Genomic DNA, 13,082 nt, shown 5'->3' on the forward strand with positions numbered 1-13,082 from the left:
TGATGGGTTAATTCTTTGATTAATCCTTCCTTTTGGCCTTTTGGAATGGGACAAGAATAAAGAATGCCGAGGGGTTTGGGGACGAAGGGAGAGAGAGTGAGAAACGGAAGCTGAAAAAAAAAAATTATTCAAAATAATCTTGGACCGTAGGATATGAGCTGAACGGTTCGGATGGATTGATTCCCAGTGGATCCGCAGAGAAGGATCCGGCGAGGATCCTGGTCCAAATTATAGTACTCAGTTGAAAACACCCAATCACACTACCTACTTAAATCATTGTACCTAATCCAATGTATCTATATTATCGTACCTAATCAAATTTATCTAAATTATCGTACCTAATCGAATGTATCTAACTAAACGTACCTAATCAAATACAGATGCAAAAGATCAATCCCAACTCCAACTCAACAATTCATACACTAGCAAAATGATCAAAACCCCATAATAAAATCAACCAACACAAAATAAAAAATAAAAAAAAGAAATATCACAAGCACAATGCCACAAAAAGAGTTGCTGAAGTTGAATCCATTCTCTTCATTGCAAATGTTGGCATTCATCTAAAAGAGTTGCTGAAGTTGAATCCATTCTCTTCATTGCAAATGTTGGCATTCATCTAGATACACAAGCCAGATGCCATTCAAAACCAACAGAAAGAAAATAGAGAGAGACCTAATGCAAATGATGAGAAAAAAGGGAAAAATCGCAATTAGCAGATGTATGTGAAGAAATCAGCCAATATATAGATGATTGCCTAATCTCTTTTTCAATTGCAGAAGCCTAATCTCTTTCTAGGAAGAAGTCTAATCTCTAATTCTTTTGATGTTGCATCTTTAAATGCCGGATGCTCATTTTGAATTAAAAAACAAAAATTCATTCTATTGCAAAACCATTTAATAGCAATATTTAGGCGTTATATAGGAAGAAAAAACATGGTGTAATTACATAAAATATGACGTGGAATATAAATGTTGATTTGGACACGAGTCAAAAGATTAAAATTAGTTTTTAATCTTACTTGCGGTATTTATGTAAAAGTAATCATTTTAAGGACTAAAATCTAGTTTTTAAATTTTAGCCTATCGGTCTAGTGGTATTTCTCTGCACTTGTAAGTGAGAGGTCTTAGGTTCGATTATCGCCAAAGACGACTTTGAACCACATGATTGCTAGCCCATCGTGATGCTTAACATTTCCCCTTCCCCTTAGTGTAGATAATATCGTTTGTTAAAAAAAAAAAAATTAGCCATTGGAAAAGATTGAAAATTTTAATTAAAACATGTGTTAGATTACATATTTTTTTTAATCAAATGATATGATGTACACTAAGAGGGTGGAGGAGGGGCTACACCTCATAATGGGCTACATTAGTAGGAAAAACTATTTGCGCGACAAAGCAAAATCTGTCGCGCAAAGACGTTTTGCACAACGAAAAAAAATCTTCGTCGCGCAACGTTGGTCAACTTTGCACGATGGAGAAGTTCGTCGCACAAAGCCAGTAAGAAATCACGCGTGATTTTTTTTGGCGCAAAAATAAGCAACGAAAATTTTCCCACGGAACCTTTGCGCGACAAAGCCTTCGTCGCATAAAGCTCGTTCAGTTTTTGGGGCAAAGCATTCAACGCATGGGAATCAGAGGAACACTATTATGAACAAATGCTATTATTGTTATAACACTTCCGTTTGCTGAAAGTAGAAGACTTCTTTGTCATTATCAAGAGTCATGTCTTCCGTATTCCACAGTTAAGTTAATTGTGATTGATTTATCATAATTTTGGTTTATCAAATCCATATCCTAACGTCTTATTGTTGTTCGCAGGATTTCGGAAATTTCTTACACTACAAATTTACAAAACCACATGAGACCGAAATGACCAATTAATATTTGCATAATTGCATTGACGTCCTTATCTATACTATCAAGTTTCAAAGAACGTCCAAGAATAGCGTGGTTATATTACTCACACCAAAAGTAGCTCTCCCTTAATTCTAATTCGATCCAATCATTTGGAACTAAAAGAAAATCATGAAAATATAATTTCAGCTATAGCTTCTATGTGTTGTACATAGGGGTAGGCAAACGGGTAGAGAAACTACGGGTCGAGGTGTGTAGACCAGGTTCGAGCCGGGTACGGGGTGGGTCCAATTTTTTTTAGAATAAGCGGGGTGGGTCGGGGCCTTAGTCTTTTAGAGGCGGGCCAAGTCCTAACATTAAGAATAATGGGGCCTCGAACTAGCCCGTTAATTCTCCTTAGTCTAGTCCATCTGGATTCTGGACTCCATCTTCTCTCCAAAGTCCATACCACCCAGACTTTTTTGTCTTCTCCTCCTCAATGACATCATCCTTTGCAACTCTGTATTCGCTTTTCTCATCGCCATCACGACTACCACGACTGCACCATCCGTCTCTCCTCCTTGATGATATCCCAAAGCACCTAGGTCCTAGAACCACGACGACACAACCCATCTCAATTCTCTCTTCCTCTTCAGCACCACCCATTTCGGTTCCTAGACGACAGCACCGCCGTCGTGATCATCATCACCCTTTCACCACCGTCGCCTGCCATAATTTTGGTAATTTTGAATTAGGCTTTTGTTATTTATGTGAATTTTTTATTTAGGGATTTAGGGTTTTTGAATCAAGAATGGTATAGATTATGTTCTGGGTTCTAAATTTCTGGTTGGGTAATTTGTAGTTGTCACAATGACGGTTGTGGGGGATGGAATTGTATTCATTTGATATATGTGTGTCTGTTCTTTAATTTTATTAGAGATTGTGCAATATGATCAAAATTGAAATTGAGATTGAATATCCCTTTCATTTGTTTTTTGTATCGTTCTCATTCCACTGTTGGCTATTCTGAATAATCCACTAACATATTTTTTGATTTGATGGAAACATTCAACCACGGGAGGAAGCAATATTACAAGTGAAAACCATTTTCTGGTTTTTCTTGCAGCTCTTTCACCTTCTTCCTTAGCAATGTCTTGCTTTTCACTATCCCGTTTTCGCCTTGACTTTCCGTGCAATATTTATATCGTCAGTTAGCAATACTACCTTCTTAGTTATGCTGACCCAGTGTTCCTTATCAAACTCTTACAAGACACATTTTTTAAGGACAAAGGTTATATCTTTACTGTTGGAAATACCACAAATCTTAGAAGTCCACACAATAAACCTTATTTACAATGTCTTCGAATCATGCTAAGCTCACCATACCTTACTACTTCACACCTAAGTAGACACAGTTGAGAGCTCTTGTTGAGCATATTCGAAACACTTGTAGACTGTCGAACAACTATTCATGAAGACAATGTCGACCAAATGATCCAAGTGGCTATGCCAAACTTCTTGTTGCTATCTACATTAGCAAAGCATCAGAAGATTAAAGTCAAGCAGATCAGATCCCAAGATAGCCTTGGCAATCTCTTCACAAAGTTAGTGTCAAAGTCTACCATCACGAAGCTTGTCCGAGGAGTTGGATTGCCTACACTATCTCATTTGCAATATTGGTAGTTCTTAGGGGGAGTTTTGTCATCTCAATGTGAGTATCTTGTAGTATACTCACTTGGCCTTAATGTACTATTTTTCTTTTAGATCAAGATCACTTTTTCTCACTGGGTTTTTACTAACTTGACAAGGTTTTAACGAGGCACTTATATTAGACTAGTTATAACCTTGACATGTGCGTTTATCGTTGGTTGTTTATCTCAAGTGTTGACATTGCATTAACTCACATTTTCTCCTCAGACTAAGCTTCCCAGTGAGCAAGGTTTTGGTGAGACTGTACTTTTTATGGACCCTACTTGTGAGACTTGTGTATGCATTGCCTATGCCTGACGAGAAGACTTCATCAACTGCTTTCACATTTGCCTGATAACACAATACGACTGCTTTTTTAGTTCTACACATTCCAAGGGGAGTGTTGCAGTTAGTATTATTATAGGAATGTGATTTTAGTGAACTAGAAATAAAAATCCTATAAGATCTAGAAAATCCTTTCCTTATGTGACTTATATTATTCGTAGGACAAGTAAAACCCTATGATTAGTATAAATAAAAGTATAAGGCCAAGAAAAAAAAAATCATGCTAAGACAGTTAGCCCATTTCTCCATCTATCCCCATCCCCCTTTATCACATCTTTCAAATATGAGAAATATTCTCAAAAGTGAGACTTTCCGTGGATTATCTGTCACCTAATATTTTGGCACAATGTTTTCAAATGTTGTATGATAATTGACGTTAAATTGTAAGGTGACAGAAAATATATGAAGAGTCACTTTTTAAAAAGAATTATCTCAGAATTTCTCCATGTTATTTCCTACAACAATTTCATATTTTTTTTTTAATTATTTATGAAATTTTTAATTTTTGAGTTAAATAAAAATGTAATCTTTTTTATTGAAGAAGAAACGATATTATTTTTGTCTTACAACAATTTTATAGATTTTATCAAATTATTAAATCATACCATATACGGGTGGACTCGTTTCGAGTCCAAATCCATTAAACCCTTTTTTATTTTATTTTTTTTGAATAAACGGGGTTAAAATCGAACATAAAACTGAAATCAGTTATAAGTAAAAGAGGAATACTGTAATATTGAGCGGCTGATTGGCCCCTTTTTAAACCTTAAACATAATCGACCCACAAACCGTCCCAACGTTCTGCCAAACCAAAACCCTATAAACTAATCGTCCCGTTTTTAGCTCTTCCTCCTCTGACCGTCGTGGGCACAGATCGGAGCTCCAGTGACTGTGCGGATATGTGTTAGAAACCAAATCTCAAACCCTAACTCAAACCTTAACTATTACACATAGAAGAGAAGGAAGGAGGAAGATAGAAGGAGCAGAGCTCCGATATTTTTGTATTGATTTGTTTTGTAAAATTCTGTTCTCCCTATTAGAGGAAGCTGGGCTCCTTTTATACAGACTATACTCCTTAAAATGCCAGCTGGCATATTTAACAATTCAAATTCAAGTATAAACCTCAATTACATTTTGGGTTCATAACAATATTCCCCCCTTGAAAATTAGCCTTGTCCTCAAGGCTTAAAATGGAATTGTGGAAGCCCTCCCAATTAGTTGCTGTCCTCAAAGCACCAACAAGTTGAATCCAAAGAAGGCACTCATCGGCAGATTCTTCCCAAGCCTTCTTCGAGTCAAACTCCTGAACTTCCTTAATCAACTTAAGGCATAAATCCCAACAGATAGGGAGAAGATTGATGAATTCTCTTTCTGAAAAACTAGTATCTTCACTGGGCAAACAAAGAGACCTACAAGCTGCCAATCTTACAGATAGGTCTTTGTCCTGTAGCAATTTGATAAAAGCCCCTTTGGATTCAAACACCTCACTCCTTTTGGCAACCAACTCCGCCAAAACTATATTCCCATAAGTCCTATACGCAAAAAGCAGAGATTTCCATATAATCACATCAGGTTCAATAGGTGTATCTTTGATGAATATTTCAACCTCATTTAACAGATTAGCACGACCAAGAAGATCCCCCATGCATCTGTAGTGTTCGATTCGAGGACTGAGCTTATAAATTTCAGTAATGGCTCCGAAATGGTGAAAACCTTTATCCACAAACCCACCATGACTGCATGCAGACAACCCGCCGCGGAATGTCGGCTTCACATCACTCGACGCTTCCATTTGTGAGAACATTTCCAGTGCTCCAACAGATTTCCCTTTCATAGCAAGACCAATTATCATGCCAATCAAGGCATTCTTCACCGATATGTTGGTGTAAAAGCCGCCTCTTTTGCAGTATGTATGGACACATTTTTTATGGTCTAATGCACCCGAATGCTCGCACTCAGATATTACACAAACAACCATTGCTGCGTCAAAGTCATTGATAACCCAAGGTCGAGGGACAAGGTTTTGACAACTAACTAAAAAGGACATACTATACTTTGAGAAAACTTCTGCAAGCTGTGCATAAACAAGACCAAATATATTTCCAGCAACCATTGCTTCGTCGTCAATAGAATCACTAAGATCCAGTACATTCTCAAGCAGGGATACGGCCTTGGCATTCTCTTCATCCACATGTCCCAACCGGTCCAAAGCCTTAATTCTTGACAAAGCTGAGATCATATACCCAAGAGCTGAAAGAGATTTATTGATGTTTTGAGATTCCGTAAGACTTTTCCCTTGAACTTCAGTTTTTTCTTGTCTCTCACTGCCACCCAAATTCAAAAGCCAAAGCTTGCTCATTGTGGACCCTTCAGCAAACTTAAGCTTAAGTACATCAGACTGTGTAACCATCGCTTGATTTGCAGACACCATATTGTTGAATTCGGAAATCCCATCATCAAATTTATGCACTTCAGAAAAGAGTTGAGAATAGTCTTCATCCCTCGACTTGACTTCACTTTCTAAATTGTCAGCAAGAGATATATGATATTCACAAGACATAAACTGATCAAGAGATTGAAATCTGCCCACATGCTTTGATCGTAAAGAAACTGTCAAACTCAAAGGGGAGGCTTCTTTTCTTTCTTTGAGAGATACAATATCAATGTCCTGATTGCAGTCTCTGTTGGTCCAATATGCAGCAACTTGTGCAGCAGCCATTGCATCATTGGCAGATGTTACAGCTGCTTTAGCAGCTGATGCTGAGTCTACAAACTGCATATGTCTTTTTTCACCACCAATTGTCCTGCGTGAAGAACTAATGTTTGGTTTATTAGTCTTAACAGATTGAGGCTGCACACTGTGCACAGGCATGCTGGTAGTACTACCAAAATTGCATCCTTGTGTAAGCTCTTCTGGAGGCTTGAACAGCTCCTGTTCAGATTTCGATGTATCCCACTCAACGTGGTATTCCTTGGCTATCTCCTTCAGGAGTTTCAACTTTACTTCGCCCATAGGGATTCTAACAGAGAGCTTGTCAATCAGCATGCGATTCACACCACAGTTGGGACGTACATCAACAGCCTCAGATACAAAATCTTTACCATGCTTTTTCTCAAACACATTTGTTAGTGCGATCAGTTCAGAAATCTCAGAACACCTGGGAGAGGCAAATATTAAACTAGCAATTCCTTCTTTGAGACTAGGCAGACACTCCATTTGCTCTGCGATGATAGAAAGTCTAGATACTACTAATTCACATAAGAGCTCAATGAACTCATTGGCAGCCACTGCCCATCCCCTCACAAAAACTCTACCTAAAGCAATTGTACTTCCATATTCAAAACCAAGGTAGCAATTTAAGTCAAAATAATGGAGCTGGATGGCAAGATAGTCGAGATGGAGAACTTCAATACTGTGAACCAGTGGCTGAATGAACATATTGTCATTCTGTCTCTTAGACATTTCATCAAACAGATCAAATGCATATAAATTTTTCTTCACAAATTTACCCACAAGATACCAATTAACCCATCCAAATTTATCTTTTAGGTATGCACCGTAGTAATCAGTCAAAAGAGAAGGGAATGTAGCCTCCGAAGTTGCTAAAATGATACTCAAATTAAGAACTACCTCAGGTCCAGTTTTCGTAGTATCAGAGAACGGGTGCTCATGGAGTAGTGACGGAGCAGAGGTCATCATCGAAGTATGAATCCCCGTCTTCGATTTCGTAAATGAAACTATAGCTGCAGCGGGGTGCTTCGAGTGTGGCTTGACGGCCGAAGTTGACAGTGCTCGCAACAACGGTGAAGATGAGAGCAGCGGTGGAGCTTGGATTGCCGACGGAATAAGCTGCGATTGGGCTCCTTCAGCACAAATTGGGCTCCGAGGTAGCTGGATAGGCTCAATCGCAGGAGAAACATGATGATCAATGGCAAGAGGGGCAGAGATGCCTACCGCAGCACCTCGAGAAAGCATTCCCCGACGAAATCTTTCAAAAGAGGCATCAAAGACATTGTCGAAGGCCTTGGCGTACTCAGTGGCGATGAGGGAAGGTAAAGAGGCGATGAGAGCCGCCAAGGAAGCCTCCACGGCATCAAGACGGGACGCCAAGGCAGAGTCGCAAGTAGCAGCGGATCGGCGGGTGTGCACAGAAGGGAATCCAGGAATCGATATGGGTGATACCATTGTTAGAACCCAAATCTCAAACCCTAACTCAAACCTTAACTATTACACATAGAAGAGAAGGAAGGAGGAAGATAGAAGGAGCAGAGCTCCGATATTTTTGTATTGATTTGTTTTGTAAAATTCTGTTCTCCCTATTAGAGGAAGCTGGGCTCCTTTTATACAGACTATACTCCTTAAAATGCCAGCTGGCATATTTAACAATTCAAATTCAAGTATAAACCTCAATTACATTTTGGGTTCATAACAATATGGAGAAACCTCTGGTGGCGCTCGATAAAGGCACCACTTGCTCTTCTTGGAACTACTCCGGCCAGAGATTAGCCACTGGCTCCGTCGACGGAACTCTCACCGTCTTCGACTCGCGCGACCCTTGCTCTTCCTCCTTGTCCTGCACCTCAAAATCCAAGGTCCCTAATTCCCTCCTGCTTGAATTGATTCCACATTTCAGGAATTAGCCCATTAGTTTTTAATTTTTTTCTGTTGAAATTTTCTATTCCACTTAAAAGATTGTGTTTTTGTTTTTGAAATGTATGATTGTTTTTGCTTTAGGTACACGAGGCTGCTGGCATTGTGAAAATTGGTTGGGTTCCGCCGGAATACGGTGACGCAGTGGCGTGTGTTTGCACAGATGGGACTTTGTTATTGTGGGAGGAAGTAGCTGAAGGTATTTTCATTGAAATTATAATCTTTTCTAACTGAAGCAGTTTAATTTAGTTAGGGAATTGTGAGGACAATGCTTTTTGAGTTTGTTTTCGAGGCGTATTGTGTTTCCTGATGCATATTGAATCACCCATTACCAAGAACTGGGTATAGGAATTTCACTGCGCATCGTATCTGATTGAAGTTTACGGTTTTTTTTTTATTGTCTAGATGCACAACCTCTTCAATGGAAGCTGTGCATAAGCTTTAACGGCGGTTCGGCTCAACTGCTAGATACCCAGTTTGGAGTCTCAGCGGCAGGTTTAAAAATGGTTAGCTTTTGTTGCTGCTACTGCTTTTCTTTAATTTTGGCATTGCGGTTACAGTTTCTAAAATCTAAGTTTGTAAGTGAAAAGTTATGCTTCGGATTGCTGACTTTTTTTCTTTTCGTTTCATCTAATATGATTTAGGTTCTAGTTTACGTTCAATTGGCACCCTGTACAACATGCTCAATGGAGACTGTGTGAGAGTGAAAGGTGACAAACTTTAATTTGTTTCGTTTTTATAGGTCACTGCATATTCAGATGGCCGTGTCAAGGTTTATGAGCTACTGGATCCCTTGGAACTGAAGAATTGGCAACTTCAGGTGGATCATTTTATCTGATTCAGTCTGATAATGTTACTTAGAGCATGTAATTTTATTATAATTTTACAATGCAGCTGAATTGTTACTGAATTTTCCGTTTATGATTATTTTTTCACAAACCTGAACCATTATAGGTAAGTTCTAGTTGTATAGAATGATGCATTGGGTTTGTGAATATATAAGGGACGACAGGAGATTTCTTCCCCCAATCCTTCACCTGTTTTTATGAATGAGAATGGACCATGAGCTTCTGTTTCTGTTGCTCTTTCTCTCTTATTTTTGGGGCTCTTTCTCCTGTGTGCTTTTCTTGACATGGTTACACCCTTTTAGTTTTTAAGATTCTTTCTCCAGTTTAGAACAATTCCTTAAAGAATTTTACAGTCTGCAACTACTCTCTGACCTTATTTCATGATCTTTTTGTCCAGGCGGAATTTCAGAATGTTATTGATTCGGTGTCTACAGTTGGCCCTGCCATGTGCTTATCTGCATCTATATCTTGGAATCCACGAAGAGGAGAAAGCCAGGAATCAAGTTTTGTTTTGGGTTTCAGTTCAAACACACCACAACTTAATTCCGCCAAGGTATGATAAATTCTTCTTTATCATTCATTTACATCCGCAGGCCACATCAATGTTGCAGGTGTTGTATGTCTCCTTCCTTAAATATATGACTTCTTCTTTTGTTTGATATATTTTGTTATGTACAAAATCTTATGATTGTACTTTACAGGTATGGGAATTTGATCAGGCTCATCAAAGATGGCTCCCGGTTGCAGAGTTGGCCTCGCCTGGTGACAACGATAATCAGGTTTATGCAGTTGTGTGGGCACCGAACATTGGAAGGTAGGGAATTGTCTCATTGCTCATGCAAACACTGTTTACTAATGATTAGGAATTTGAGATTTTCTGTTTTATGTCTTCATAAAATTGGAAAAAATGGCTTCGTTTTATTTTTATATCAGAGTGATTTGTATAAATTTTGTTCAGGCCGTATGAGGTAATTGCTATTGCCACTCACAAGGGAATATCAATATGGCATCTTGGTCTAAACCCTGACTCAAATGGAAGACTCTCATTGAAGAAGATTGCAGTACTTTCGGGTCACAAAGGTGAGGTAATAATAAAACTATCGAAAATGTTATCAATCAATTAATTTGGAACGGAAATTGATATTAACAGTGTATGTGTTGGGCATACGATTGTAGATGCTTAAGAGGGCAAAATGTTTATTACATCAGAGAGCAAGGCTATGAACCTTCCTAATTGATTGATGTCTTCATGTTGTGATCAGGTCTGGCAGATGGAATGGGATATGAGTGGAATGACTTTGGCGACCACCGGGAATGATGGGTCAGTAAGGTTATGGCAGTCTAGTTTGAACGGAGTTTGGCATGAAGAGGCTACTTTTGAACCCACGTCGTAGTCCCTCGGTTTTTACATGTTAGTGAATTCACTGTTTGAACGTTATTGATTGTAACTTTACATATTGGTTCAAATGATTCACAATTGAAATTTGATGTGGGAAATTGGGAATCATTTTCGCTTTCGGCTGTCTCTTTTGTACGGCTTGTTTCTTTAGAAACGTAAAAGAGGGAAACAAATGAATGGGGAATTCCAAACATCATTGAATTGAAATAGTAATTTAGTTTTCATGTTTGGTCTCAAAACAAAACTGTTGTTGGGTCGAATTTTGATATGTGACCGCACAGGAACAAGGCTGTAGGACGACGGTGTGACATCGGTATTGTTTTCTGAACGTACATTAGGTTACAGGGTCGACAGTGTTATCTCATCTATTTTCTTCCCTAATCGCAAGCACTGCCCAGCGCCATTTAGGCATTTCATCGAATACCTGAACAACATGTGTGAGAGAACAATTTACGTACAACGGATTTAACACAACGTGACATTTTGATTCAACAATTCATAGGTATGTCTAAACTTTTTTCTACGTAACAATGCATTATTCAATTAGAACGTCACGTGACGTGAGCCTTTTACATACAAGTCCTTCCCATTTCAAAGGAAACCCAACGGGTTAATGCCAAGACATTTTAGAAGTCCACATTCAAAGCCCTATCCACTTACACTGACTTTTGATGATAACAACATCCAAACGGTCATCTCCTACCACACCCGCTCTAAACACTAACTCCACCTCTCTCTCTCTTCTCTCCTCAATGACTATCACCTGCATTCAATCTCTCTGTAAATCCCCCGCCTTTCTTCTCCCTCCTACTCTTCTGGGTTCCTTTTGTTTCTCTAGGAGCCCCGAACCGAACCCATTTTCCAGAAACAGAGAATCCAAGTTTTACACAGAGAGAAGGATCGGCAGTAAAAACAGAAGAGGTGGGGGTGGGATTGTCTGTGGGGTTGTGGTATTCCCAATTGATCCATGGGCGCCCAGCATTGATTCACAGAGCATAGCTTCCCAGCTGTTTGCAGCTTCTCTGTTTCCCTACCTGGGTTTCTTGTACTTCATCACCAAATCCAAGTCTGCCCCGAAGCTCACCCTCTTCGGGTTCTACTTCTTGCTTGCCTTTGTGGGGGCCACCAGTGAGTTTTTCCAATCTTCCTATTACCTTTTTTATTTTTGAATTTTTTATGGCTTCCTGGGTTTTTGATAATTAATCCTTTTTTGGGTTGCTTAATTTAGCATTGTTAAGCTCTCCATGTCCATGTGGTTAATTTCTGATCATTTGAGAAACAAATTAACATAGTGTTGGTTTCCATATTGCATATTGGTCTGTTTACGGAGAAGAACTTATATGCAAATGAAGACGCCAAGGTTGCGATATCTCAAACCATTCGTGCGATGCTTTGTAAACCATACCATTCAAGCGATGCTATTGAAATAGTTAGAAGACATGACGTTTGCGTGATAGGTTTAGGATAGGATGCCGCCACTTTGGTGTCCCTGTTGCATGTTAGGTTGTCTCAAACCGAAAAGACAATGCTTGGGTTTCTATGAGCACATTCAATTGCTCCTCCAAAAACTCACTCCAGTTGGAATGTTTTGCTTCATGTTGAATTTGGCCTAATATTGTAACTTCTTTACTGTTAACCGCTCAGTTTCGATCTACTGACATCCGTCGTTTTTTTGTTTGCTTTCCTCTCATCAACTGAGCAGTTCCTGCTGGAATTTATGGTAAGTTTTCATGTTTAAGAAACTGAGAATGTTATGCATTTCATATCAATCAAATTCATGAATCGATGCCTTGCTTACTGTGGTTATTTGGCTGAACAGCAAAGGTGAACTATGGCACTTCATTGGCGAATGTCGATTGGTTACATGGTGGGGCTGAGGCACTTCTCACTCTGACCAACATTTTTATTGTGTTGGGGTTGAGAGGAGCTCTTAGAAAAGCTGAGGATGCAGAAGAAAGAACATCAACTCCTATTCCCGGGTTGAAGGACGAGACCAAAACTTCTGCTTAGGTGCAGCAGACGGCTTTCCTTTGTGTTCATTCACTGTATGTAGAGTTGCAACCTTTACTGCTTTTTTTTTTTTTTTTTTTTTTTTTTTTTTGGGTGGTGTCTTGAATATTGTCAATCTACAGTCATATATATTGCTTATATTCCTACAATATCCTTATCTTTCTGATTCTGTTGTGTTGTTTTTTAACTAAGAACATGACCCGCCCCTTTGAGTCTCTGAAAGTTTGTTATGTTTTGAGCGAAATGTTGTAGGATCTTCACTTATCCTATTTGAATATAAGATGTGATGTATGAACTGCTACTAT

General features: G+C 38.9%; 2 protein-coding genes across 4 annotated transcripts; both read left to right on the plus strand.

Moving 5' to 3' along the window:
* The first annotated feature begins 2,290 nt into the window (after window positions 1-2,290).
* On the plus strand, window positions 2,291-10,875 carry LOC126598584 (protein SEH1-like). 3 transcript variants are annotated; one of them, XM_050264952.1, is made up of 11 exons: window positions 2,438-2,575; window positions 2,917-3,546; window positions 3,753-4,766; window positions 8,302-8,462; window positions 8,605-8,719; window positions 8,926-9,026; window positions 9,263-9,340; window positions 9,766-9,921; window positions 10,070-10,182; window positions 10,327-10,453; window positions 10,631-10,875. In XM_050264952.1, the coding sequence occupies exons 4-11, from the start codon at window positions 8,304-8,306 to the stop codon at window positions 10,760-10,762; spliced, it is 981 nt and encodes a 326-aa protein (XP_050120909.1). In that variant the 5' UTR covers window positions 2,438-2,575; window positions 2,917-3,546; window positions 3,753-4,766; window positions 8,302-8,303; the 3' UTR covers window positions 10,763-10,875. The 3 variants fall into 3 exon arrangements, with proteins under 3 accessions (XP_050120908.1, XP_050120910.1, XP_050120909.1); XM_050264951.1 differs by lacking the exon at window positions 2,917-3,546 and having other exon boundaries at window positions 2,291-2,575; window positions 4,743-4,766; XM_050264953.1 differs by lacking the exon at window positions 2,917-3,546 and having other exon boundaries at window positions 2,430-2,575.
* Window positions 10,876-11,410: 535 nt separating this feature from the next.
* Window positions 11,411-13,078, plus strand: LOC126598592 (uncharacterized). Its single transcript, XM_050264965.1, has 3 exons — window positions 11,411-11,895; window positions 12,470-12,487; window positions 12,587-13,078. The coding sequence occupies exons 1-3, from the start codon at window positions 11,439-11,441 to the stop codon at window positions 12,775-12,777; spliced, it is 666 nt and encodes a 221-aa protein (XP_050120922.1). The 5' UTR covers window positions 11,411-11,438; the 3' UTR covers window positions 12,778-13,078.
* Window positions 13,079-13,082: the final 4 nt, after the last annotated feature.

The sequence above is a fragment of the Malus sylvestris genome, chromosome 14, assembly GCF_916048215.2.
Source record: "Malus sylvestris chromosome 14, drMalSylv7.2, whole genome shotgun sequence".
In the NCBI taxonomy this organism is placed as follows: Eukaryota; Viridiplantae; Streptophyta; class Magnoliopsida; order Rosales; family Rosaceae; genus Malus; species Malus sylvestris.

Excerpts from the sequence above, each read along its gene's own strand:
- LOC126598584 (XM_050264951.1), top strand. The coding sequence starts at position 2,335 with ATGACATCATCCTTTGCAACTCTGTATTCGCTTTTCTCATCGCCATCA. Across the intron at positions 4,767-8,301 it reads GAGCTCCAGTGACTGTGCGG|ATATGGAGAAACCTCTGGTG; the intron begins ATATGTGTTAGA and ends GGGTTCATAACA. Across the intron at positions 8,463-8,604 it reads CCTGCACCTCAAAATCCAAG|GTACACGAGGCTGCTGGCAT; the intron begins GTCCCTAATTCC and ends TTTTTGCTTTAG.
- LOC126598592 (XM_050264965.1), top strand. The coding sequence starts at position 11,439 with ATGATAACAACATCCAAACGGTCATCTCCTACCACACCCGCTCTAAAC.